Source organism: Brachyistius frenatus, unplaced genomic scaffold, assembly GCF_029030835.1.
Source record: "Brachyistius frenatus isolate BFR_SWC_R1_liver_20210118 unplaced genomic scaffold, ASM2903083v1 Contig_382, whole genome shotgun sequence".
In the NCBI taxonomy this organism is placed as follows: Eukaryota; Metazoa; Chordata; class Actinopteri; family Embiotocidae; genus Brachyistius; species Brachyistius frenatus.
The window spans coordinates 107,068-130,206 of record NW_027210981.1 but is presented as its reverse complement, the minus strand read 5'-3'; the positions used below and the strand labels follow the sequence as shown (position 1 = coordinate 130,206).

Below are 23,139 nucleotides of genomic sequence, written 5' to 3'. Positions count from 1 at the left end.
ACGAGCAGGTTTCATTGGTTCTGATCGTTTCACGTGTTTTAAACTTCTGAATAACTGACGGAAAACATATAAAATTATAAATGTTTGTTCTGTTTGTCGTTCGTCTGACGGATCAGAAACAGATTCACCAGATGAAGCTGAGGACGATGAAGACGAGCGGCTCCGGTTGATGAAGCCGCTGCGTTTTCCCGCCACGCTGACGCGTTTTCTGGTCTTTGTTTCAGGAGGTCGTTTCCGGTCCGTCGCTCGGCCTCCGACATCACGGAGAGGAAGACCAACGACAATTAAACTGAGGAAGAAGAGGAAGAAGAGGAGCGGGAGCACTGAGCACGAAGACCTCCGGATGTCAGCAACCAGACTGCTGAGTGACCGGGTTGAGTTGGGGGGCGGGAGGGGGAGAGGGAGGGGAGAGGGGGAGGGGGAGGTGAGAGGGGGAGGTGAGAGGGGGAGGGGGGGCAATGAGGCTGGATAATTAGGAGGCTGAATCCCCACCGGGAGCCGGCAGTGAGCGCTGTGCATGCAGCGATGCACTCCATCCCTCCGTCTCTATCTCTTTAAGAAGGAGTGTGTGTGTGTGTGTGTGTGTGTGTGTGTGTGTGTGTGTGTGTGTGTGTGTGTGTGTGTGTGTGTGTGTGTGTGTGTGTGGGGGGGGTATCGGCTGGGGTGGAACAGTCCTGTAATGAGCAGATTTTAGAGAGAGAGGAGTGAGCGAGTGAGAGCGAGGCCGACGAGCGGACGGCGGCGGACGGATGACTTGGTGGAATTTACAGCAACAACCGCGATGAAGAGGACGACACGATGAAGAGGAGGGCAGCGCTTCATCCGAGCACCTTCAGGAGGGAGAGCCGTCTTTAGATCCCAGAGAGGAGGAGGAGGACGGGAGGAAGAGAGATTCACACTCCACTCCGTCTGCCGAGGCGTGTGTGTGTGTGTGTGTGTGTGTGTGTGTGTGTGTGTGTGTGTGTGTGTGTGTGTGTGTGTGTGTGTGTGTGTGTGTGTGTGTGTGTGTGTGTGAGAGAGTGTGTGTGTTTCCAGGCCACACAGAAGCATCTCTGTGTTTTAATGGCGGAGCGGCGCAGCAGCATCCCGGTCCTGTGAGTCTGCTGCAGCGATGCTCTAACGTGCGACCGAGCCGCCGCCAGCAGACGAGGCCTCGGTCGTCCGGAGCGCCGCGCTGCGCCGCGAGGCTGCCGGAGCAGGAAGGTGGAGGAGGAAGTGGAGGAGGAGGAGGAGGATGAGCAGCGCTCGGAGCCTGCGTGCCCATGGGAAGCAGCGTGCGCACCGGAGCCGCCGCTGAGGCTCGGATCGCCGCTCCATCTTGAGGCGATGCTCGTCGGGCCGGCGAGTCTCATCCCGAAGTGAGAGGAGACGCCGCCGGACTCGGGCGAGGCCTCGTCCCTCGCCGCTCCTGACGAGGGAACCGCGTCCTTGTTTTTTCTTTCTCTCCTCGTTCTAAGGATTTGCCGGAACCTGTTTCATGCATGTCCACTGGAGGCAGGTTTGACTTTGATGACGGGGGGTCGTACTGCGGGGGGTGGGAGCAGGGGAAGGCCCACGGCCGGGGGGTCTGCACGGGGCCCCAGGGTCAGGGCGAGTACGCCGGGGCCTGGAGCCATGGCTTCGAGGTCCTGGGCGTGTACACGTGGCCCAGCGGGAACAGCTACCGGGGCACCTGGGCGCAGGGCAAGCGGCACGGCATCGGCGTGGAGAGCAAGGGCCGCTGGGAGTACCGGGGGGAGTGGACGCAAGGGTTCAAAGGTCGCTACGGCCAGCTGGAGAGCACGGCCAGCGGCGCCCGGTACGAGGGCACGTGGAGCAACGGGCTGCAGGACGGATACGGAACGGAAACGTACTCCGACGGAGGTAAGAAGGCCGAAGCGCTCGCGGTTCAACAAACACAACAAACACATCAAAGAGTCGAAGAAAAACGTCGGCGCTGCTCCACAAACCGGAACACATCTGCACCGCAGCCGCCATAAATAACATGGAGGTCACATCCAGATGCACACACAGATTACTGAGGGGCCCGGCGGGGGGCCCGGCGGGGGGCCCGGCGGGGGGCCCGGAGCCCGGCGGCACCGAGCTGCACACACAAATTCAGCGACACGTTTTCAACTCTGAGAGTAAAACATGAACGGAGACAAAACAGCCGACAAACAGACGAAAGGAAGTCAAAGAGACTTAACACAAAATAACTTCAGACTCAAAATGACGGCAAAGAGACGAAAATACGACAAAGAGACAAAAACACGACGAAGAGACGGAAACACGACGACAAACAGAAACGAAACGACCGCAAAGAGACAAAATAACAACAAAATAAGACGACTGACAACAAAAGATGCAAAGACACAAAAAACGACTTCAAAGACACAAAATGCCAACGGACATGTAGTCTGGGTGTCTCTGTCATGTCGAGGGTGGTGTGTGTGTGTGGGGGGGGGGGGGGGGGGGTCCCGGTCCGGTCGTCCCGTGAAGTGTCCACATGTCCCGGAGACGAGAGGCAGCAGAGGCACAAACAGGCTGTGAAAGGAGGACAGAGTCTAATATTAGAAACCGAACCGTGTTGAATGTGTTTAGACTCAGACTCATCAAAACACACCTTCACCCCTCCCTCCCCCCGCATCACACCCTCCGTGATGCAAAGTCTCCATGGCAACGGGGGAGACAGCAGGTCAGCGTGTCACCGGAGACCAGCTCGCGGCGCTCCCGCTCTCTGATTGGCTCCCTGCGTCTGTCAGTCGTGTTTTATTTTCTTCGGGGGTTTGTAATGTAGGCCGTTGGACGAGCGGCGCCGCCCGCCTCCCCGGACCCGGATGATGGAGCGCCGGGTCAGTGAGTGATGCAGGTGGAACGGAAACACGCTGCTGCAGTGAAGGTGGAGGCTGTTTGCCGGGAGGAGGAAGAGGAGGAGGAGGAGGAAGAGGAGGAGGAGGAGGAAGAGGAGGAGGAGGTTTTTTAGACCGGCTCCACCTGTTTTATAATAAAATAAAATACAGAAGAAAAAAGACTGCGTCACGCGACAGCTCGGCTCCTCGCTTCCGCTCACGTTGAAGACCGCCGACAGATGAATATAGCACGCACGAGCTGACACATTTTCCACAGCCCAGTAAATGTGCAGGTTTTTCTCCATCTCACACACACACACACACACACACACACACACACACACACACACACACACACACACACACACACACACACACACACACACACACACAGGGGCCTGTCAACAGAGCCAGAGCTCATTAAAAATGATAACAACCTAATAATAAGAGCACGTTCGAGGCCACAGAGACGGAGAGGCGGTTTCAGCACCGCGGACAGCTCTTGATCAACCACATCCCACAAATCAATATAAATTAAACAGAATAAATAATAAAAGTTGTATTTGTTAGTAGAATGTCAACCATCTTCATCCTTTAAATGTTTAATACCAGAAATCAGCTGTTTTATTATAAAATACTGACATCAAAACGTCAAACTGGAGGACGAAACGTTGACTTTTAAAAAGAATAAATCAATCAATAAACGAAGAAATTAATAATTCAATAAATAAATTTAAAATAAATTAATACCTTTTGCTCCAGAATTAAATCGGTGTCTTTAATTTGAATGTCTATATCTCAAAACATCTTTTTTCTGTATTTCTAGATTTGTTTATTGTTTTCCCTGTCTTTATGTTAATTAGGTGGGCGGTCCTAATGTCAGTCTGAAGCTGATTGGCCGGCTCCTGTTTGCAACATGCTCAGACAGAAGTAATACAGAAGGAGACAAAGTAAAAGTCTTTTTTTAATCCACTAAATGTTTTTAATTTTTTATCTATTTATGGATTTTATTATTTATAATTATGTAATTTTCCGTCTGTAAAGGAAAAGTTTTATTTTTGAAGAAAAATCACAAGAATTTAGCAAAATCAGAAGCTTTCGCAAACGTTGCTGAGATTTCTTGAATTAGCGTTAATTATTGTGATTTCCCGGACGGCCGGTCGACTGGACCGACCGGCTGGCGTCTTGAAGAAGTTTTAACGACGGTGCAGATGCTTTTTCACTGTGACATGAATTAAAACTACTTTTCAATACCTGTGGTTACAGTGAAACATTTAAGGATAAAATGTAAAACTCCCAAAGAATAAACATCAATGTAGGAGAAAATGACAGACTGAACTTTGGCTTTCAGAGCTTCAGATCAGCTGTTCACTTCTGGAAATGTACACAATTACCAAAATTACATTTCACCTTCTCGTCATGACTTTGAATTGGTCAAACGTTGACTTGGTAAAGTACAACTTCCTGTATATTAACTGTAATAACCGTACAACTACTGTTCACTGGTAATGAATAAAAATGGGACCCGGTGATCCTGTTTTAAGGGTTTTGGGAAGTTTTAAAAAGGTTTCTTGGGGATTCCAGTTGGGAACCAAGAGAATAATAATATATCTGCATCAATAATAATAATAATAATAATAATAATAATAATAATAATAATACCGACAGGAAGTAATAGAGAATAACCTGGAAATCTGACAAGGTTTGATTTCAGCACCATGGACAGCTCCAGTTCAACGTCACTAAACTGTAAGCTGCTTAAAAGTACCACAAAATACTACAGAAGTACTGCAGGAGTACTGCAGAGGTACTACACAATTAATAAAGAAGTACAACAGATTTCAGGATTTAGTGAATACGCGCAAATAAATAGATGAAATTACGAAACAACGCTGCAACAGACCTGCGAGTCATCGACCTTCAGACGGAGCAGGACGACTGTAAACATCTAAATATTTCATGACGTGAGGGTCGGTAGAAGCTGCTAGCGTCGGATATTCACCGGATCTGATGTGAAACCAACTTCTGGAGAGGCGAATAAATCCAGACGTAGCTCGATGTGTTTTAGCATCTTTCAGCCGACACGTTCTCCTCTAATGAAGCTTAAACACCTGCTGATGTTTAACTTTGTCCGGAAAAGGATGAACAAACCTGAATTTTTGCATTTAGCAGCAAAAGAGGCTGAAGTTTTTCTCTGTGGTTGGTAGCGACCAAACATGAAGCAAAAAGAGAGAATGTGAGTCTTCAGGTCTTCGTATAGCGACAACGTGACGAACAGACGGAACGTTCTTTCACTGCGTAATATTGGTTTTCTGTGAAAGTACTCGTGACAAAAACAACAGTTACAATTTTTTATTATTATTGTGCGAATTAATCACACAAATAAACCAATGTTTGCTAACACATGTGGCGCCCCCAAGTGGCCACAGAGGCACCAGATGATGCTGCTTCGACCTCTCTCCACAGCGCCCCCTGGTGTGTAGTCGTCGCTGTCTACAATTCATTTAAATGTAAAACAAGTTGTTCGTTAAATAAATTAGGGCTAAAAAATGTTGAGACAAACGTGGTTTCGAAAATTTTCGGACACGTAAAAGCTACAAATATGTGAAGTTAGAAGTTTATAAAAGCTGTTGTTCGTGTTTCAAGACTTTTACAACCGTCCTTCTGTTTTTAGTACAACCACGTTTATGTGAGAAATTTAGCATTTCTAGGGATTTAATTTTGTTTGGCTGCAGAAATAAATCATACTAAGTCTTGTGTTTTTATTGTGTTCACGGAATGATGAGAGGAATTTCTGTGAACCTTTACGTGTGCACAATAAATATTTATTTCTAATTTTATTCACTCTACCAACAGAATTAGAAGAAAAACTTGTAGGATTTAACGAAGAGAGACATTTTTGGGGGTAAATTTCAAAAAGATTATTCCCAAAATTACGGGAAATAAAAAATTTGAAGCTGTTTGGAGTTTACAGTTAAAACATCCATGTGATTAAGTTTGTTCACTTTTAATCAAAAACTTGAATATATTCATGATATTAATGTTCTAACCAGAATTTTCTTTAAATTTACTATAAATCTGGATTCTTGAATCTTCATTAGTTTCAGTTGAAAGGACGACTCGATCCCTTAAATAAGTCAAATACAGTGAACCCTCGTTTATCGCGGGGGTTACGTTCCAAATAGAGACCGTGATAGGTGAAATCCGTGAAGTAGTAACCTTTTTTTTTTTACAATTATTATACAATGAAATACTCCATAATACATTGAAACCAAAGAACAAAACCTTTTTACAGGCCCAAGCATTTGTTTAACAAATAAAAGTACTGTATAAATGTGTTTTTTTTTTTACAAATAACTACTGTACTGTAAAATAATAATTTGAATCATCAATACGAACTGAAGGCTTCAAATTGCTGAGATCGGCACCGCCCCACTGCGACCCGAGTCATTGGATTAGAACGGGAGGAAATGAAAAATGATTATGAAAACAAATACAAAGTACAGTAGGACAAATAGTGACTCGTGTATTTCACTGCTCTTCTGACTGAGCCGCTGCATCCTGACTCCGCTCTGCAGCGGTTCTTTCTTCTAAAGCCGGCGGTGCAGGTGTGGTTTTTCAAGAGAAGAACATAGTTATCGGTAGTTGTTGTCGCTCTTTTTTCTTCTGGGCAAAAAGATTCTTATAAACCGACATGCCACCATCGATTATTTTTAATTTGGCAAGCTGTTTTACGTACGTGTACATATTAAACCGCAACGTTATTGACAAACAGGTAGAGAAGAAGCGGAGAGACTGTTTAGCCAATCAGAATGCAGAACACAATGCACGATGCAAATCCGTGAAGCAGCGAGACCGTGAAAGGTGAACCGCGTTATAGCGAGGGGTCACTGTACTCAGAAACTAGTTTGATAATCACACGTTTCTGTCAGTTTTACATCAGTTACATTCGAAACAAAGCGTCTGAAGTCGTAAGTTTATTTTGCTTTCAGAGACGGACGGTGAACTCAGAGAATAATCGTCACCTTGCAGCTCCGGTTTCGGTGACCTTGCTCCGATCGATTACTTTTGTTTGAACGCGGAATCGGTTGCAGCAAGACGTTCTGATCTCGGCCGTTCGAACGCCGCCGAGAACACGAAGCTCTGCGGTTCGGTCGGCAGGTGAAGCCGACGAAGAGGAGGCTGAAACGTGAACCTCGCCAGGAGAGGAAGGCGGCTGGTAGACGTTTGACCCGCTCTGTTCGACGGCGTCTCCGGGGATCTCGGAGGGAGGAAGAGGCCCCGACGAGGGAACCTCTGATTTCAGACCAGCAGCGGTTCCTCGTTGTGTTGGAGGATGGGTTTTTTTCTCTTCTCACACCGCCTCCATCAAACCTGCCAAATCTGCACCAACTCAGTAAATACTACAGCCTGGCCCGGTTCTGACCGGGAACATATGGGCTTTTCTGCAGGCTGAGAAATGCCAAAATTTCTGCGATTATTCTGGGTTTATTTCAAGTGTTTCTTTTATTTATTTTCACAGCCAATATGCTTCAGTTTGGCACCGAAGTGTCTTCGAGGGTTCGTTCCAGGCGTCGTGATCACATTCATTTCCGTCGCTCAACATCTTCCTCCCATTACGGAGCATTTCATGAACATTCATCTGTGTTCTCTGTTGGTGTTTTGAGGCCGATAGAAGGACGTGAATCTCCGGTGGGAACGTCGTGAGTCAGCTGAGTGTCGAAGTGTTTTTGAACAATTCGGTCAGAAGGACATTTTGAGGTGAACGAACTGAACCGGACGATTCGTTCGTTTCTCGGGCGTCCGTTGAATTCTCAGCGTGCAGCGATTGACCAGGTGTTTGAGGAAACGGTGCCCTCTAGTGGAGGCTGTCGTCGACCCGTCCACGGGGTTAACGGTTTACAATCTGAGGAGAAACCTGCAACATGAAAGAGCAGCTGGTTGAAAGTCGTCTCATAAACGTTCACTGAGGGAACGCTGCTGCTCGGCCTTTCAACCAAAACTACTATTCGAAATTTGCTAGCAACTATTTGATTTTTAATCGAATATCCGCCGCACGCAGATCTTATTTATGTTTAAAAGTTCGACACTAAACTTTCTGAATATTGCAGTTGTCTTTGTAGGTTTCCCCACGTTTGGCATCGGGACATCTACTGACCGGGACAGATTCACCTGCAAAGTTCCTCCCGGTAAAAACGGAATAAGGACGAGGAGTCGCATGTACTCATCGATTCTGCAGATTAGAACGAGTATTGGAATACTTGATTTGAGCGATGCGTTCACTGAACATCCGACAGTGAACGCAAACAACGTAAAGATCTAAAAAGTGGATGAATTTGTCCAGAACGTGGACCCTAAAATAAACTGCCTGTCTCCGTCCTCCAGGAACCTACCAGGGCCAGTGGCTCGGAGGGATGCGTCACGGCTACGGCGTGCGGCAGAGCGTCCCGTACGGCATGGCGGCCGTCATCCTCTTCCCCCTGCGAACGTCCATAAACTCGCTGCGCTCCGAGCACAGCCACGGGCCTCCGGCCGTGCCGGAGGACGGCACCGCCACCTCGCCCACGGACGGGGCGGCGGCCGGGCTGGCGGGGAGCCCGGTGGGCCGAGGCGGCTTCGCCCTGACGGCTCCGAGCGAGGCCGAACGCCAGAGGAAGAGGAAAGGCCGCTTCCGGCAGTCCATCCTGAGCGGCCTGAAGCTTCGGCGCTCCGAGTCCAAAAGCTCTCTGGCCAGTCAGCTCAGCAAGCAGAGCTCGTTCTGCAGCGAGGCCGGCATGAGCACCGTCAGCTCCGCGGCGTCCGACATCCACTCCAACGCCAGCGAGAGCGAGCAGGGCGCCCCGGTGGACGCCACCGTCACCGAGATGTACGCCGGCGAGTGGCGGAGCGACCAGAGGGCGGGCTGGGGCGTCAGCCGGCGCTCCGACGGGCTGCACTACGAGGGCGAGTGGGCGGCGAACAAGAGGCACGGCTACGGCTGCACCACCTTCCCCGACGGCACCAAAGAAGAAGGGAAGTACAAGCAGAACGTTCTGGTCAGCGGGAAACGCAAGAACCTGATCCCGCTGAGGGCCAGCAAGATCCGAGAGAAGGTGGACCGCGCCGTGGAGGCCGCCGAGAAGGCCGCCGACATCGCCAAGCAGAAAGCGGAGATCGCCATGTCGAGGTAAGACGTTCCCGAACTTCCTCTACACGTACAAGTTTGGTTTCGCAGAAGGCGGCGACGTGTCGGGTGAAGCTGACGTTGTTGATGACCAACTCGGGTGGTTCTTTTATTATCAGTTGATTATCCAGCACTTTTATTACTTTACAAACCGAGACGTATTAAATATTCCGTCAGCTCAGGATACGCTGCTCGTGTTAGCGTTCACTCAGAAGCGCCGACCAATCAGCAACCAGCGTCGGTGGTTAAGTACGTTTGTGCAACGCCTCCTTCACTGATTGGACAGACGGGTAAAACGAACATTTTTACCTTCAACTCTCGGTTGGAACGACTGCGAACGATAGGATTCCTGACGGAGTGTTTGCAGACCAGATAGTCACAGTGAATCTGGGTCTCGGTACGCGAGGCCGGTTGGGTTGCAGATCTTATTGGGAACTTGGAGGCAGATGAGTTCGTACCAACCGGCGACCAGCGGTGATGTCATCGTTGGTTCGTGAACGTTATGAAGCCTCGAGTTTGAAATTTGGCTATCTTGCTAGTACGGAGCAGTTTGGAAACCTGACGATACTACGTCCCGCCCACCGATAGCTGTGACCTGACTGCACCACAGGCCTGTCAATCAAACAGACACGCCCCCAAAAACAGGTCTTCTTGAATCTTCTTTTCTAATGAATGAGGGATTATTTTCAGATGGACCTCCAGAAAACTAATAAGAAGGAGTGACTTTAGCTAACAACACCGAGATAACTGATGGACACATTTTATTCACTTTGGATTTGATGAGAGAAGTTGAATGGGAGTCTATGGAGCCGGAGGCTTTTTGGAGCCGACCTCTAGTGGCACTCGCTGGTATTGCAGCTGAAGACACTTCTGGATCAGAACCATTTTACAGACCTGAAGCTACGAACTCTTCTTTTTATATATTGAGGAACAGAAACGAGTCCGGACATGTGGCGTCGTATCGACCACCAACATCTACGACAATCTATTTTTCGTGTCGATCTCAGCTTCAGTAATACGAGTTCCCTCCCTGGATGCGGTTCAGAAAAGGCAGCAGATACTAAACAAAGCAGAATTAATGACGTTATAATGTTCAACCTTTACCTGCCGTGTTCCCACCTGTTCAGGATGAGCCACGCTCGAGGGAAGGCGGAGGCGGCTGAAGGTGTAGCGCAGAAGGCCACGGACGAGTGTCGACTGGCCCGGATCGCCGCCAAGGAGCTCTCGCCCTCCTTCCACATCTACGGCAACGGTGAGCCGCCGGCGGATATTATTTGACCAAAACGTAGTTAAAAACCTGCATCTGGCTTTTTCACATTTTTTTCTTTTCCGTATGACGCCACAAAAAAAATATGTGGTTGTTTTTGTCGAAGAAAAAACAACAGAATAAAGAAGCCAGCAGCTAGCTAGTGAGCTAGCATTAGCTCAAGCTAATTTTCTCACTTCTTACTACTTCTGATATTTAACAAAATACAACATTTTGACGCTCCAACATGTTAGCAGCTGAGTTTGTTGTTTCACATACGGCAAATTTGTAATCATAAAGAAGAAAAAAACAATAACAACATATGAACCAGTGGTGCTAAAAGCTAATTAGCCTAGCTTAGCCGAGTAGCTTTTTTAATCCTGCCTTTAAATTTAGATTTACCTTGAACTCTACTTTTTGCTTTTCTTTTCCAACAGCTTTGATGAGTTTCAGGAATCTAAAGTAAACTGAAATATTAAAATTAAAAAGTCAAATGAATCCAGGATTAAATAAAAAGTCGGATTTATTTAACCACAAACCTGTTTACAAATTCTCAGAAGACAACTAAGAACTGACAACGTGGCAGCAAGGGAAATACATGTCCTTCAAAATAAAAGCGCAGCAGAAGAAATTCTGTATACTTCAAAATAAAAGTTTGACTTGATTTATGGTCAACTTTTTTTATATAAATAGATTTTATAAATCCGTGAGTCACTCAAAAAAGAGCCACCTGTTAAAATCATACATTTAGATTTATTTAATTAATGTTCCATTTATTGATCCTTACATTAATACACAACTTTACATCTTTATTTAAATAATTTAGGCTTTGGTCCTTTTTTTTAATTGTACGTTTTGTCAAAGAGACATCTCATATATCTGCATTTACTCACTAAACTAATTAAAATAAATCCTGTAATTTGGTGTGTAAATGATCTTTAAACGGTAGATTGACGTATTATTTTGTTTTCCATAAACATTTCATTTCTGTTGCATTTGAACTGTAAATAACAAACTAAAGTGAACTTCCTTTAACGTGTTTGAAGGCAGAGACCGAAGCAGTCTGTGCAGGTTTTTATTTCGGTTCCATGGCGATGATTTCAGATGTAAAATATTCGGCCTATAAAGACTAAATGAAAGCTTCGTATCCGTCCAGCCTGAAACCTTTAAACCTTTTTTCTCTCTCAGCTTCACTGATTCTATTGGACTCTTTTCTTCTTCTAATTTTCCCTCAGAGACCTGCTTTGTAACAATTAGTCACGAGTCGTGACTAAATGATCGGACTCATTATCTCAGTGGAAAATCGACATTTCTATGATACGTGAGTTTTCTGTGCGCCGGGCTCGGTGGTTCTTTTTCATATTTGGATCTCGTAACAAACATCGGATTAAGCTGCGAGGACTCAAATTAAATCAAGTATATTCTGTAATCCTCTGTAAGCCAGCGGCGCAGGTCTCGGTCAGCCTGCAGCTCGTCTCCTCCCGTTGTCATGCGGCCCGCTAATAACACTCAGACACAGTCGGGCCGTTCTGTCGTGGCCCGACGCCAAACCTCCTCACGGGCGCTGTTCTGTTTCCACAGGGCTCGAGTGTCAGAGGCCCAAACACCAGGACGCCAAGGACAAAGACCACGAGGTCATCTCCACGGGAACGGACAGTCCGGAGCTGTGCACGCCGGACACCACGCCGCCCGTGATAACACCTGATCTCAGCCCGGTGCTGAGCGTGCCCACCTCGCCCCCCCGCAGCTCGCCCAAACACGCCCATCGTCCCAGAAACGCGTGCTTCATGCGCCAGAGCGCCGTGGACGACCAGGGCGGGGCCGAGATCCAGGTGCTGGTGGAGGGGCGGGGCATGGATCTGCCGAGGGGAGGGGCTAACAATTGGACCGATGACATGTATCCGGACCGAGGGGGCAGCAGCCGCTCCACCACCCCCTCCCTGCTGGAGGAGCAGGAGGGCCAGATCAACGGCCACGAGCAAGCCCCTCCCTCCAACCACAAACTGCGGGACAAGTCGCTGTCCAATCACAAGTCGCGGGAGCACGCCTCCTCCTACAGAGCGTGGGAGCACTCCCTGTCCAACCAAAAGCCCTCCAAGCATGCCTCTTCCAATCACAGGTCACGGGAGTACTCGTCGTCCAATCACAAAACATGGGATCATTCCTCCACCAATCACAAGGCCTGCGAGCACGCCTCTTCCAACTACAAGCCGCAGGTGCACATTTTATCCAATCACAAGGCCTTGGAACATAACATGTCCAATCACAAGACTTCTGAGCATGCTTCTTCCAATCACAAGTCCCAAGATTATATTTCCTCCGATCACAACGCAAAGGACCACGTCTCCTCCGGCTACAACCCCCGAGAGCATGTCTACTCCAACCACCATCCGAAGCAGCACAACCCCTCCAACCACAAGCTGAGCGAGCACGCCGCGATCGACCAAAGGCTGGAGGGCCTCCCGGGGGGCTGGACCGCCGAGAGCACCCTGAGGTGGAGCCCCGCCCACTCGCGCCTCACGGAGCAGGACGAGGAGCGGATGAACGACTACACGGTGGACATGAGGCTGCAGTGTCCGGACTCGCAGACGTCTCGGGGGCCGGGCCACGAGTCCCCGGCCCCCAAGAACAACCGGCTGCGGTCCCGAGCGCTCCGGCCGGTCAGAGAGGGATCCATGGACTCCGTACAGATGCTGGACAACCTGAATGTGGGGGCGGAGCTGGAGGAGTGGCCGCTGCACAGGGACCTCACCCTGTCCCCGCCCCTCAAGTCTCAGCCCATCACTCTGGAGCAGGAAGGAGAGCATCTCACCCTCAAATCAAACTCAGTGAGTCCCACAGCCGGCAAACAGCTGCTCAGTCTGACAGATGATGAACAGCTTTTATTAAAGGTTTTATTACACTGATTAACATGTTAGTAACCGTGGATACGTACTGACATCTTTTACTAAAGTGAAGCAAAACCAGAGTAGAAAAAAAAATCTTCTACTTGTGAGAATCGTACATTCAAAATTTTATTCAGTAAAATTACCAGTTTTAATCATTAATTAGTCGCAAGCGTCCAACTTTTCACATAAAAATATACAAAGAGACAAACTGACTGGTAAAGGTTGTTGGTCCTCCTGCTCCGTGCTGCATTCAGGAACACTCTGGACTTATTGGTCCTCCTGCTCCGTGTGCAGCACCGTGCTGCGTTCAGGAACACTCTGGGCTTATTGGGCCTCCTGCTCCGTGCTGCATTCAGGAACACGCTGGACTTATTGGTCCTCCTGCTGCGTGCTGCATTCAGGAACACTCTGGACTTATTGGTCCTCCTGCTCAGTGTGCAGCACCGTGCTGCGTTCAGGAACACTCTGGGCTTATTGCTTGACCTCAGTGTATTTAGCGGATTAAGGAGAGTTTCATTCGAGCTGTTTTTGTGTCCCGATGGAGCGGGAGAGGTTAACTTCTCCCTGCTGTCAGAGGCTCCGAGTTTAAAGCTCTGTGATTGGATGTTTCTGGGTGAAATGCATGCTGGGAGTCGTAGTTAACGCCTACCTCTGAGATTTTAAGTTCGACCCTTCAGCGAAACAGTTTTTTGTACTGATGATTTATGGTTTTTGTGTTCGGTAAAAGTTCTTTGTGTCCATCTTCTTTCAACGTGTTTGTTCCTGTGTTGCCATGGTGATCACGAACATCTGGACTAACTGCTTCTTCTCTCCTCTCTTGTCTCCTTTTCAGGGCTCCAGCTCTATTCTGGTGGTTATGGTCATTTTACTCAATATTGGAGTAGCCATTCTTTTCATTCACTTCTTTATTTAAGCTTATACAGGTATGATCTACTAAGACTTATTGATAAATACGGTATATTATATGACTACTTCCTGAGACGGACGTTCTGCCTCTTCGACCGGAGCCCGAGCGACGGACACAGCAGAGCCTTTCTAATTGTTGCTATACTCTTTTTCTTTTCCACCTCTGTTGTTGACGCCTGTTTCAGTTTCTACAAAACACAGCACGGTTCCTTTGTTTTCCCGACGCTTCCTTCTGAGCTCGCGACCGCAGGAAACGAGGCGGCTCGGTACGAGAGGGCGACGAGCTTCGAGCCGGCGTCCAAACCGGAGGCGGCGTTTTGTCCACCGGTCCAGACGATGAATATAGCAACCCGTGTTTCCTGGTTACACGCTAGCCGAGATCACGGCACACTCTCCATCCTCAACACCGCCCCCTTCGCCCCCTCCTCCCCCCTTTACCCCTCCCCGCCTCCTCCCCCCGCCCTCTCTATCCACACTATGCGCTCCATACAGAACTATGCTGCAAGAGTAGATCCATTTTAAAGGGCTCCGTCATTCTTCTTTTGTTCCACGACGAACTTCACGGACACATGCGACCGTTGCATGAGGCTGTGTGCGGTTTTAAAAAGTGCATTTTCTATCCCTTTAACATCACTTGTTCTGTCTCCATTCTGTGTGCACCACCACCTCCACCTCCACCTCCGTCATCGGATCGGCGCCGCCTCCACTTCCACGTCCAAAAACCCCAAAATCGCAGAATCTTGCGCCGCCTCGACAAAAAAAACAAAAACGGATTCATGTCTGATTTTCTATGAAATCACGCGATCGTCGAGAAACTTCCTGAATTTATTTCATGAGTGAAGTGGAATTTTATGTAGAAACACACACACACAAATTCGCACGCAAAAGAAACCACGTAAAAAGCCCACGTTAAAAACGGTGCCATGCCGAGGAGGACCCAGCCTTGCCCCCCCCCCCTTTGTACAGCCTTGAGACTGTTATGTTATAACCACTACTTCTACTATAATACGTGTATGTGTCATTATTATTATTATTCCAGTTTGTTTACTTTTTTTTTTGCAGTTTGCAAGACAGAGAGAATGCCGAGTGCCTCGTATTTATTATTTATTCATCTTCTCAGATTAGTTGAAACACCGATCGAACACCCGGCGTGGGCCGGCTAAGAGGAGACGACTTTTAACTACGAACAACGACGAGAGGTGCCCCCCCCCCCAGCCCCCCTCCCTCTCCACACCTTTAAAAAGCTCCCGCCTCACCTGAAAATGGCATGCACTGTTTGCTCTCCCCCTCCCTCCCTCTCTTGGACCAGTCTGAAGGAGGGAACCTCGGGGGGTTTCTTACGGTGTCTTTCGGGCCGGATGAGATTTTTTTGTCAGCATGTTTGTTTCGCCTGCTCAACCTGGTGTCGGTTTGTGACTTCTTCCCTCTCGTCTCTCTTATCCAGCAACACGAGGCCACGTGAGACACGGAGAGCAGTGTGTAAAATAAACGCTCGCTTTTAAAAAACTCTCCGCGGATACCGAGACGTCCCCGAGTTTATGAATGATTATAAAAAGAAACTCTACTGCTACTGTATGTTTTATACTTCGCACCCAGTGGCATCATCATGTTGTGACATCATTGCATGCCCGAGCATGCTCTTTCTTACTCTTTGGTTTATGAGGTTGTTTCAAAGTTAATGTGGAGAAAATAATGAAATGTTTGAAATTAACGACTTTGGTGTGGTTATTACTGAGAATTATCCATCTGGAGTCGATTGTTTGATTAAAAAACACATTTATGACGGTCCAGAAGTTTAGAAGTAGAATAATCAAGCGCTGCTCATCAGAACAAGGTAAGAAAGTACGACCCTCGACGGCAGCCTCCATTTTGGTGTCAAGTGACCACGTTTGGACGAGCTGGGGAGGATCAGAGGGCTATATTGTAAAACCTAACTGCACCACAGGCCTGTCAATCAAACGAGCCCCGCCCTCAAACATACCTGTGTTAGAGTCCTAATATGTAATGAATGATGAATTATTTCCAGGAGGACCAGAACCCTGATCAGAAGGAGGAAGTTTATCTAAAGACACCATGATGGAAACATTTACTGACTTTGTATTTCAGGAGAGAACTTGATGCGTTTTCAATGGGAGTCTATGGAGACAGCCCCTAGTGGTCATCAGCGGTACTACAGATGGAGTCTATGGAGACAGCCCCTAGTGGTCATCAGCGGTACTACAGATGGAGTCTATGGAGACAGCCCCTAGTGGTCATCAGCGGTACTACAGATGGAGTCTATGGAGACAGCCCCTAGTGGTCATCAGCGGTACTACAGATGGAGTCTATGGAGACAGCCCCTAGTGGTCCTCAGCGGTACTACAGATGGAGTCTATGGAGACAGCCCCTAGTGGTCATCAGCGGTACTACAGATGGAGTCTATGGAGACAGCCCCTAGTGGTCATCAGCGGTACTACAGATGGAGTCTATGGAGACAGCCCCTAGTGGTCATCAGCGGTACTACAGATGGAGTCTCTGGAGACAGCCCCTAGTGGTCATCAGCGGTACTACAGATGGAGTCTATGGAGACAGCCCCTAGTGGTCATCAGCGGTACTACAGATGGAGTCTCTGGAGACAGCCCCTAGTGGTCATCAGCGGTACTACAGATGGAGTCTATGGAGACAGCCCCTAGTGGTCATCAGCGGTACTACAGATGGAGTCTATGGAGACAGCCCCTAGTGGTCCTCAGCGGTACTACAGATGGAGTCTCTGGAGACAGCCCCTAGTGGTCCTCAGCGGTACTACAGATGGAGTCTCTGGAGACAGCCCCTAGTGGTCCTCAGTGGTATATATATTCAGTATGTGGTCAATAATCTTAATGCTCAAAACAAAATACTAAATATGTCACTACTTTACCAAGTGAAGGGTCCAGTCTACGGTTTGACCCAAACATTACAGAAATCATATTAAATCAACACAAAATATTTATGACCAAGAAACTTGTGTTGATCCAAAGTTATTTACATTTGACCCAATAAAGTAAATTAAACTTTTTGATCAACAGCAACAAAATGTTATCACTTTATTCCAATAATATTTAATCACTTATCTCTACAAATATTAGTTATGTTCATTTAATACTTTTTTTTATAATTGAAGAAATTTATGTCAATTTAATCCATTTCTAAATTAAAATTACAGCTATCAATTCTTACTGGACTCTTTTCAGTTAACTTTTTCTAAAAGTCTTCACTGTGATCAACGTTTTTTCACCACAGCTTTGTTTGAAAAACTTTATTCCAGAACAGCAGGAACTCAACTAATTATAACAATAAAACATCAACAAAGGAAATAAATAAGAAATAAATTAATGTTAAGTGGAAACAAATTAGTTGCGTCTCCTGAGAATTACGGTTGTCACAGAAGATGAGTTCATAATGACAGAAAAATCCCAACGTTAACGTGACCACTGGCACGCAAAACATTGGTGATGTCACCATGGAAACCTGAAACTGGATCAGAGAAACAGCAGATTCTGGGTCAAATTTTGGGAAAAAGAAAATCTTCAACACGGCGGCTTACAGCCGAGTGTTTCTGAGCCCATGCAGTGATTTCCACAACAAACCCGGGGCAGGTTTTCTTGTGTCAAACTGTAAACGGTCAACAGAGACTCTTGAAAGTGTTCAGAAAGTCTCCGGCGAAGAAGCTACGAGCCGGGCGAGGTGTTCTGATGACATCACGTTTCAAGAGGGGCGGAGCTTCACCGTCCCAGACCGAAGAAGGCGTCAGGTCAGGAGACACCAGGTGGGTTTTCTTTGTGTCACCGTGAATTGGTCCCCCAGAGTCAGACTGTCAACACCGAGTTCCACCGGGACCTTCTGAGGTTCTGTTCTGGTTCAGACTTCTTTTCTGCTTCGTAGTGCTTCCTGTTTTTTTAACTTTGAAATGACTCCCCTTTTGCGTTTACCCCACCCTGATTAGTTTCATCTGTCCCTCGTTGTCCTTCCCTCCCTGCTGTATTTAGTCCGTGTGCTCTTCTTCCCTCCTTGTTTCAGTTTGTTTCAGTTATTGCTTCCTCCTGCTCCAGGTGTGTCACAACCTCCTATTGTAAAATGACCCCCAACAGGAAGTCTCTGAACTTTTCAATTGTTACTCATATTCATTTACTTTAAAAAAAAAAATGTCCGTCTGAACTCTGTCTGTGTGTTATACTTTGTAACTTAAAAAACAACAACCAGACAAATAAAATCAGTTTCAGGTTTATTATATAGGTAATAGGTTATATGATAGTTCTGAATTGGGATACGGCTAATGGCTGCATGAGTGAAACACCGCCCCCTGCTGTCGGAGAGGAGAATTACATCTACTATCCAAACCAGCTTCTTTTTGCCTTTGTGTTTGCGTGAAAGCTCTTCAAGCAAACTCCGCGAGCACTTCGTCTCCGCCGGGGCTCGGTTCGGGCTCCCCCGGTGCTCCTCCGCCATGGACCGGCTGTAGCGGCGGCGGCACAGCTCGCTGCGTGGCGGGTTTCCGGTGTCCGTCCGTCTGCAAGGAGGATGGCGTCCGGCTTCTACCGCATCCCCTCCACCGCCGGTCCTCCGAGTCCCGAAAACAGCGACGGTTGTCGACCCCAGCCCGACGACGGCAGCGAGAAGCGTCGATAAGGAGCTCGAGTGAGTCCCGGTGGCGGGTTCGGGTGTGTGTGTGCGGCGGGTTTGTGCCGATGTGCGCGGCTCCGGTGCAGCGGGCGGATTCCCCCGCAGCCCCGGGAGGCCTCTCTGGTCCGGGCCGTCAAACCAGACGGTAACTGGGGCCTCGGAAAGCCGAGCGATGGGAGCTCCCCGGCGGCGTCGCTTCGGCCTCCCCCTCCCCGATTTAACTCAGCCACCGCGTGCCGTTTATGTCCCGGAAGCACCGGGAGGACTGGCGCGTGTCGGCGGGACCGATTACCGGGTTTTTATTCTCAGGTCCGGTTGTTACTGCCGTTAGCCCGCCGTTAGCCGTTAGCTCCCGCTGCTAACGTCGGTAGCTCCGGAACAGAAACTCCTTCAAATCATCTCGTCGGGAAATAAACGCGTTTATGAAACAACCGACGAGCTGTCGGACCGGAGACGTGTTTTCATGATGTCACGTTTTAATCTGTGAGGGAAATGACCGCTTTGCTCTTCAGGAGGTAGACCGAGCCCGGTGCACGGTGATCGGAACCGCGTTTCTACCGACTCGTTAGTTTCCTGATTAACGGACGAACACGTTTTTGGGGCAGAAAGCAGGAGGTTGTACCGGAGGACCGTGAGGTTGTACCGGAGGACCGTGAGGTTGTACCGGAGGACCGTGAGGTTGTACCGGAGGACCGTGAGGTTGTACCGGAGGACCGTGAGGTTGTACCGGAGGACCGTGAGGTTGTACCGGAGGACCGTGAGGCTGCACGTCAGTGAGATGTGATGTGTGTTCACGGTGGTGTTGTTGTGTCTCCCTGCAGGTTTGTACCTCCGGGACGAGGAGCAGCTTTATTGAGGGCTGATTTCTATAAAAACCCCAAACCCCACTCGTCCTCCGTCCTCCCGCTGAGCCCCTGACATCCCCTCCACCCCCCATCTCTGCTCCGCTCTGACAGGAGAAGGTGAAGGATGACGGAGGCGTGGCAGCAGCAGCAGCAGCATGCGGTGGCTCCACCCTCGGTCGTGCACACGCTCCCGCAGGGCAGCGACAACCCTCTGGGCTGCACGGTGTACGGGGTCGTCCTGCAGCCGGACGCCTCGCTGCAGCAGCCGCAGCACGGCCAGCAGCTGGCCGTCCAGGCGCAGCAGCCCTCCCTGCAGGTAGGGGGCGAGAGAGGGCACAAGTGCGGCGCCTGCGGCCACGACATCTCCCACCTGGCTAACCCTCACGAGCACCAGTGCATGGTGACGCAGGACCGGTCCTTCCAGTGCACGCAGTGCATGAAGATCTTCAGCCAGGCGACGGACCTGCTGGAGCACCAGTGCGTGCAGGTGGAGCAGAAGCCGTTCGTGTGCGGCGTCTGTAAGATGGGCTTCTCGCTGCTCACCTCGCTGGCTCAGCACCACAACTCGCACGGCAACGGGAACAACCCCATGAAGTGCTCCATCTGCGAGAAGACGTACCGGCCGGGCTCCGGGAACGTCACGCCGACGTCGTCGGCCGCCAACCCCCAGCAGCCCTCCGCCGGCGAGTCGTCCGGCGGCGCCGCCATCAGCGCCTCGTCTCCGCCGGCGTTCGAGGCCTCGGCGCCGGACCGGCCGTACAAGTGCTCGGTGTGCCACAAGTCCTTCCGGCACCTGTCGGAGCTGACGCGCCACGAGAGGATCCACACCGGAGAGAAGCCGTACAAGTGCGACACGTGCGACAAGAGCTTCAGCCAGTCGTCGCACCTGGCGCACCACCAGCGCACGCACAGCTCCGAGCGGCCGTACAAGTGCGCCGTGTGCGAGAAGAGCTTCAAGCACCGCTCGCACCTGGTGCGCCACATGTACGCGCACTCGGGCGAGCACCTGTTCAAGTGCAACCTGTGCGAGATGCACTTCAAGGAGTCGTCGGAGCTGCTGCACCACCAGTGCCAGCCGGAGGGCGAGCGGCCGTTCCGCTGCGGCTCGTGCGGGAAGAGCTTCAAGCGGCCGTCGGACCTGCGGCAGCACGAGCGCACGCACTCGGAGGAGCGTCCCTTCCAGTGCGAGGAGTGCCAGATGAGCTTCAAGCAGCAGTACGCGCTGGTCCGCCACCGCCGCACCCACAAGAACCCGGCCGACCGCCCCTTCAAGTGCAACCTGTGCGACAAAGGCTTCCTGCAGCCGTCCCACCTGCTGTACCACCAGCAGGTCCACGGCATGGAGAGCCTCTTCAAGTGCGCGTCGTGCCAGAAGTCCTTCAGCCAGTCGGGCGAGCTGCTGCGGCACAAGTGCGGCGGCGAGGTGGAGAAGCCGTACAAGTGCGACGTGTGCGGCAAAGGTTACAAAAAGAACTCGACGCTGCAGCGCCACCAGAACTCTCACTGCACGGAGAAGCCGCTGAAGTGCTCCCTGTGCGACAAGCGCTTCGTGTCGTCCTCCGAGTTCGTGCAGCACCGCTGCGACCCGACGCGCGAGAAGCCGCTGAAGTGCCCCGACTGCGAGAAGCGCTTCAGGTACTCGTCGGAGCTGCAGCGCCACCGCCGCGTGCACACGGGCGAGAAGCCCTTCAAGTGCGCCAGCTGCGACAAGAGCTTCAAGCAGCGCGAGCACCTGGCGAAGCACCAGAGCGTCCACTCGCGCGAGACGCAGTTCAAGTGCGTGTGGTGCGGCGAGCGCTTCGTGGACCTGACGGCGCTGCAGGAGCACACGGTGCAGCACACCGCCGAGGGAGAGAGCTTCCCCGAGGCGCCCTGCATCCCATGAATCGAGCTGCTCGTCGGCGCCGACGAGCAGCAGACGTGACATTCCCCCTCCCCCCCCCACCCCCTCCTCACAGCAACATGTGCCAGCCCCCCCCCCCCCCTCCCCCTCCAACCCGTCAACATGCTCCCATCGACTCCGGCGCCTCTGGTCGTATTCGAGTGTGGGACCTTTTTTTGTTTTCCTCTCCGTGGCTGCACGTGATCGTCTGTTTCATTTTTGGTTTTGTACCCGTTGATTCTGTCGTGGAGGAAGATGGCCGGACGTCCAGACGCTCGTCCGACACGCCGTGTGCCTTTTTCTTTTATCTCTTTTTTGTTTTTTCTTTTTTTTGTACCGCTCACTCACGTTTTGTGTTGCTTGTGTTCACCCCCCCCCCCCCCCATCCAGCGGCTGGACCTGTGCAGCAGTATATTTTCACATAAACTAGACCTTAGCTAGTCCCCATCTGTTTGTGCATGAATATTTATCACACTTTAATATCACTGTTGTATTATAGGTTTTGGTTTATTTAGGAAAAATATCCTAAGAAGAAGAAGAAGAAGAAGAACCGTGGATTTGTGAACATGTATAGCCCGTGTCCTATGAAATCTGTGTTGTTGCATCTTTGTATTAAACCAGGTGACATGTAGGGAACTAACCTGTCACGTCATACAGACACTCGACATGTGCAATAGAACATGCACAGTGTAATATTTATGACTACTGATTCATGGCATAGTCTACTCTTGTTATATTATAGATTGTGTGTATACGCTCTGTAAAACTGTATAGTGCTTCTGTTACCTGCTTTTCTATTCACATCTCGATGAGCTTGCCGTATTTTTTTTTTTTGCAAGCACCCTTAGTTTCACTTCCAGAAGGATTAATCGAACACTTTCGAAGCATTACGTTGCCACAAAAACTAGCTGCATTAGTTACCGTGCGATAGATCTAACAAAGTTAATGTTATTATTATTATTTTGTTTGTTTGTTTATTTGTTTGTTTGTTTGGCCTCGTATTGTTTTTTTCACAGCCTCCCGCTGGCTCAGATCAGCTGATTAATTCCGAGTAGCCTCAAAGTTGCTACCTGCGTGTCGGTTTTTTCAAAAGCGGGGGAACTAGTTTAAAAAAAGAAGAAATGTGTGTACTTTAGTTTACCGTGTGGATTTCTATATTCTGTACAATCTTTGCAGTATATTTAAAAAGAAGGTTTTTGGAGTTTGGAAATCACGGACAAGGGGGGAGGGAGGGGAGGGGAGGGGTCAGCTTTGATTTACACACATGGATATCAATATAGACTCCTGTTCATACTGTATACAGACAATTAAAATAAACCACCCTTATGACACCTGAGCCGTGTTTTCATCTCTCAGACGGTCGACACCAGCAGAGAAACGGTGAGTTTACACCAACAGCAGTGATGTCATCAACTATCAGTGATGTCATCAACCATCAGTGAGGTCATCAACTATCAGTGATGTCATCATCCATCAGTGATGTCATCGTTGGTTTGTGAACGTTATGAATCCTCCAGTTCAGATTCTGTCCGTCACCATCTTTGCTAGTTCGGAGCAGTTTGGAGCAGGAAGTGACCATATTTGGACGAGCTGGGGAGGAGCCAGCGGTGGATCTGACCGATCTGATCGGAAACCTGACGATACTACGTCCCGCCCACCGATAGCTGTAACCTGACTGCACCCCAGGCCTGTCAATCAAACAGACACGCCCCCAAAAACAGGTCTTCTTGAATCTTCTTTTCT

General features: G+C 49.5%; 2 protein-coding genes across 2 annotated transcripts; both read left to right on the top strand.

Moving 5' to 3' along the window:
• Positions 1-647: 647 nt before the first annotated feature.
• On the top strand, positions 648-14,873 carry jph3a (junctophilin 3a). The gene is made up of 5 exons (XM_069724563.1): positions 648-1,863; positions 8,214-8,994; positions 10,119-10,243; positions 11,819-13,065; positions 13,958-14,873. The coding sequence occupies exons 1-5, from the start codon at positions 1,482-1,484 to the stop codon at positions 14,036-14,038; spliced, it is 2,616 nt and encodes an 871-aa protein (XP_069580664.1). The 5' UTR covers positions 648-1,481; the 3' UTR covers positions 14,039-14,873.
• A 3,491-nt stretch (positions 14,874-18,364) lies between these two features.
• LOC138636520 (zinc finger protein 319-like) lies at positions 18,365-22,518 on the top strand. The gene is made up of 2 exons (XM_069724567.1): positions 18,365-18,684; positions 19,491-22,518. The coding sequence occupies exon 2, from the start codon at positions 19,639-19,641 to the stop codon at positions 21,397-21,399; it is 1,761 nt and encodes a 586-aa protein (XP_069580668.1). The 5' UTR covers positions 18,365-18,684; positions 19,491-19,638; the 3' UTR covers positions 21,400-22,518.
• Positions 22,519-23,139: the final 621 nt, after the last annotated feature.

Bases quoted from the DNA above. Each gene is read 5' to 3' on its own strand.
- jph3a (XM_069724563.1), top strand. From the start codon at position 1,482: ATGTCCACTGGAGGCAGGTTTGACTTTGATGACGGGGGGTCGTACTGC. The intron at 8,995-10,118 runs GTAAGACGTTCC...CCACCTGTTCAG, and splicing joins GCGGAGATCGCCATGTCGAG to GATGAGCCACGCTCGAGGGA. The intron at 13,066-13,957 runs GTGAGTCCCACA...TCTCCTTTTCAG, and splicing joins TCACCCTCAAATCAAACTCA to GGCTCCAGCTCTATTCTGGT.
- LOC138636520 (XM_069724567.1), top strand. From the start codon at position 19,639: ATGACGGAGGCGTGGCAGCAGCAGCAGCAGCATGCGGTGGCTCCACCC.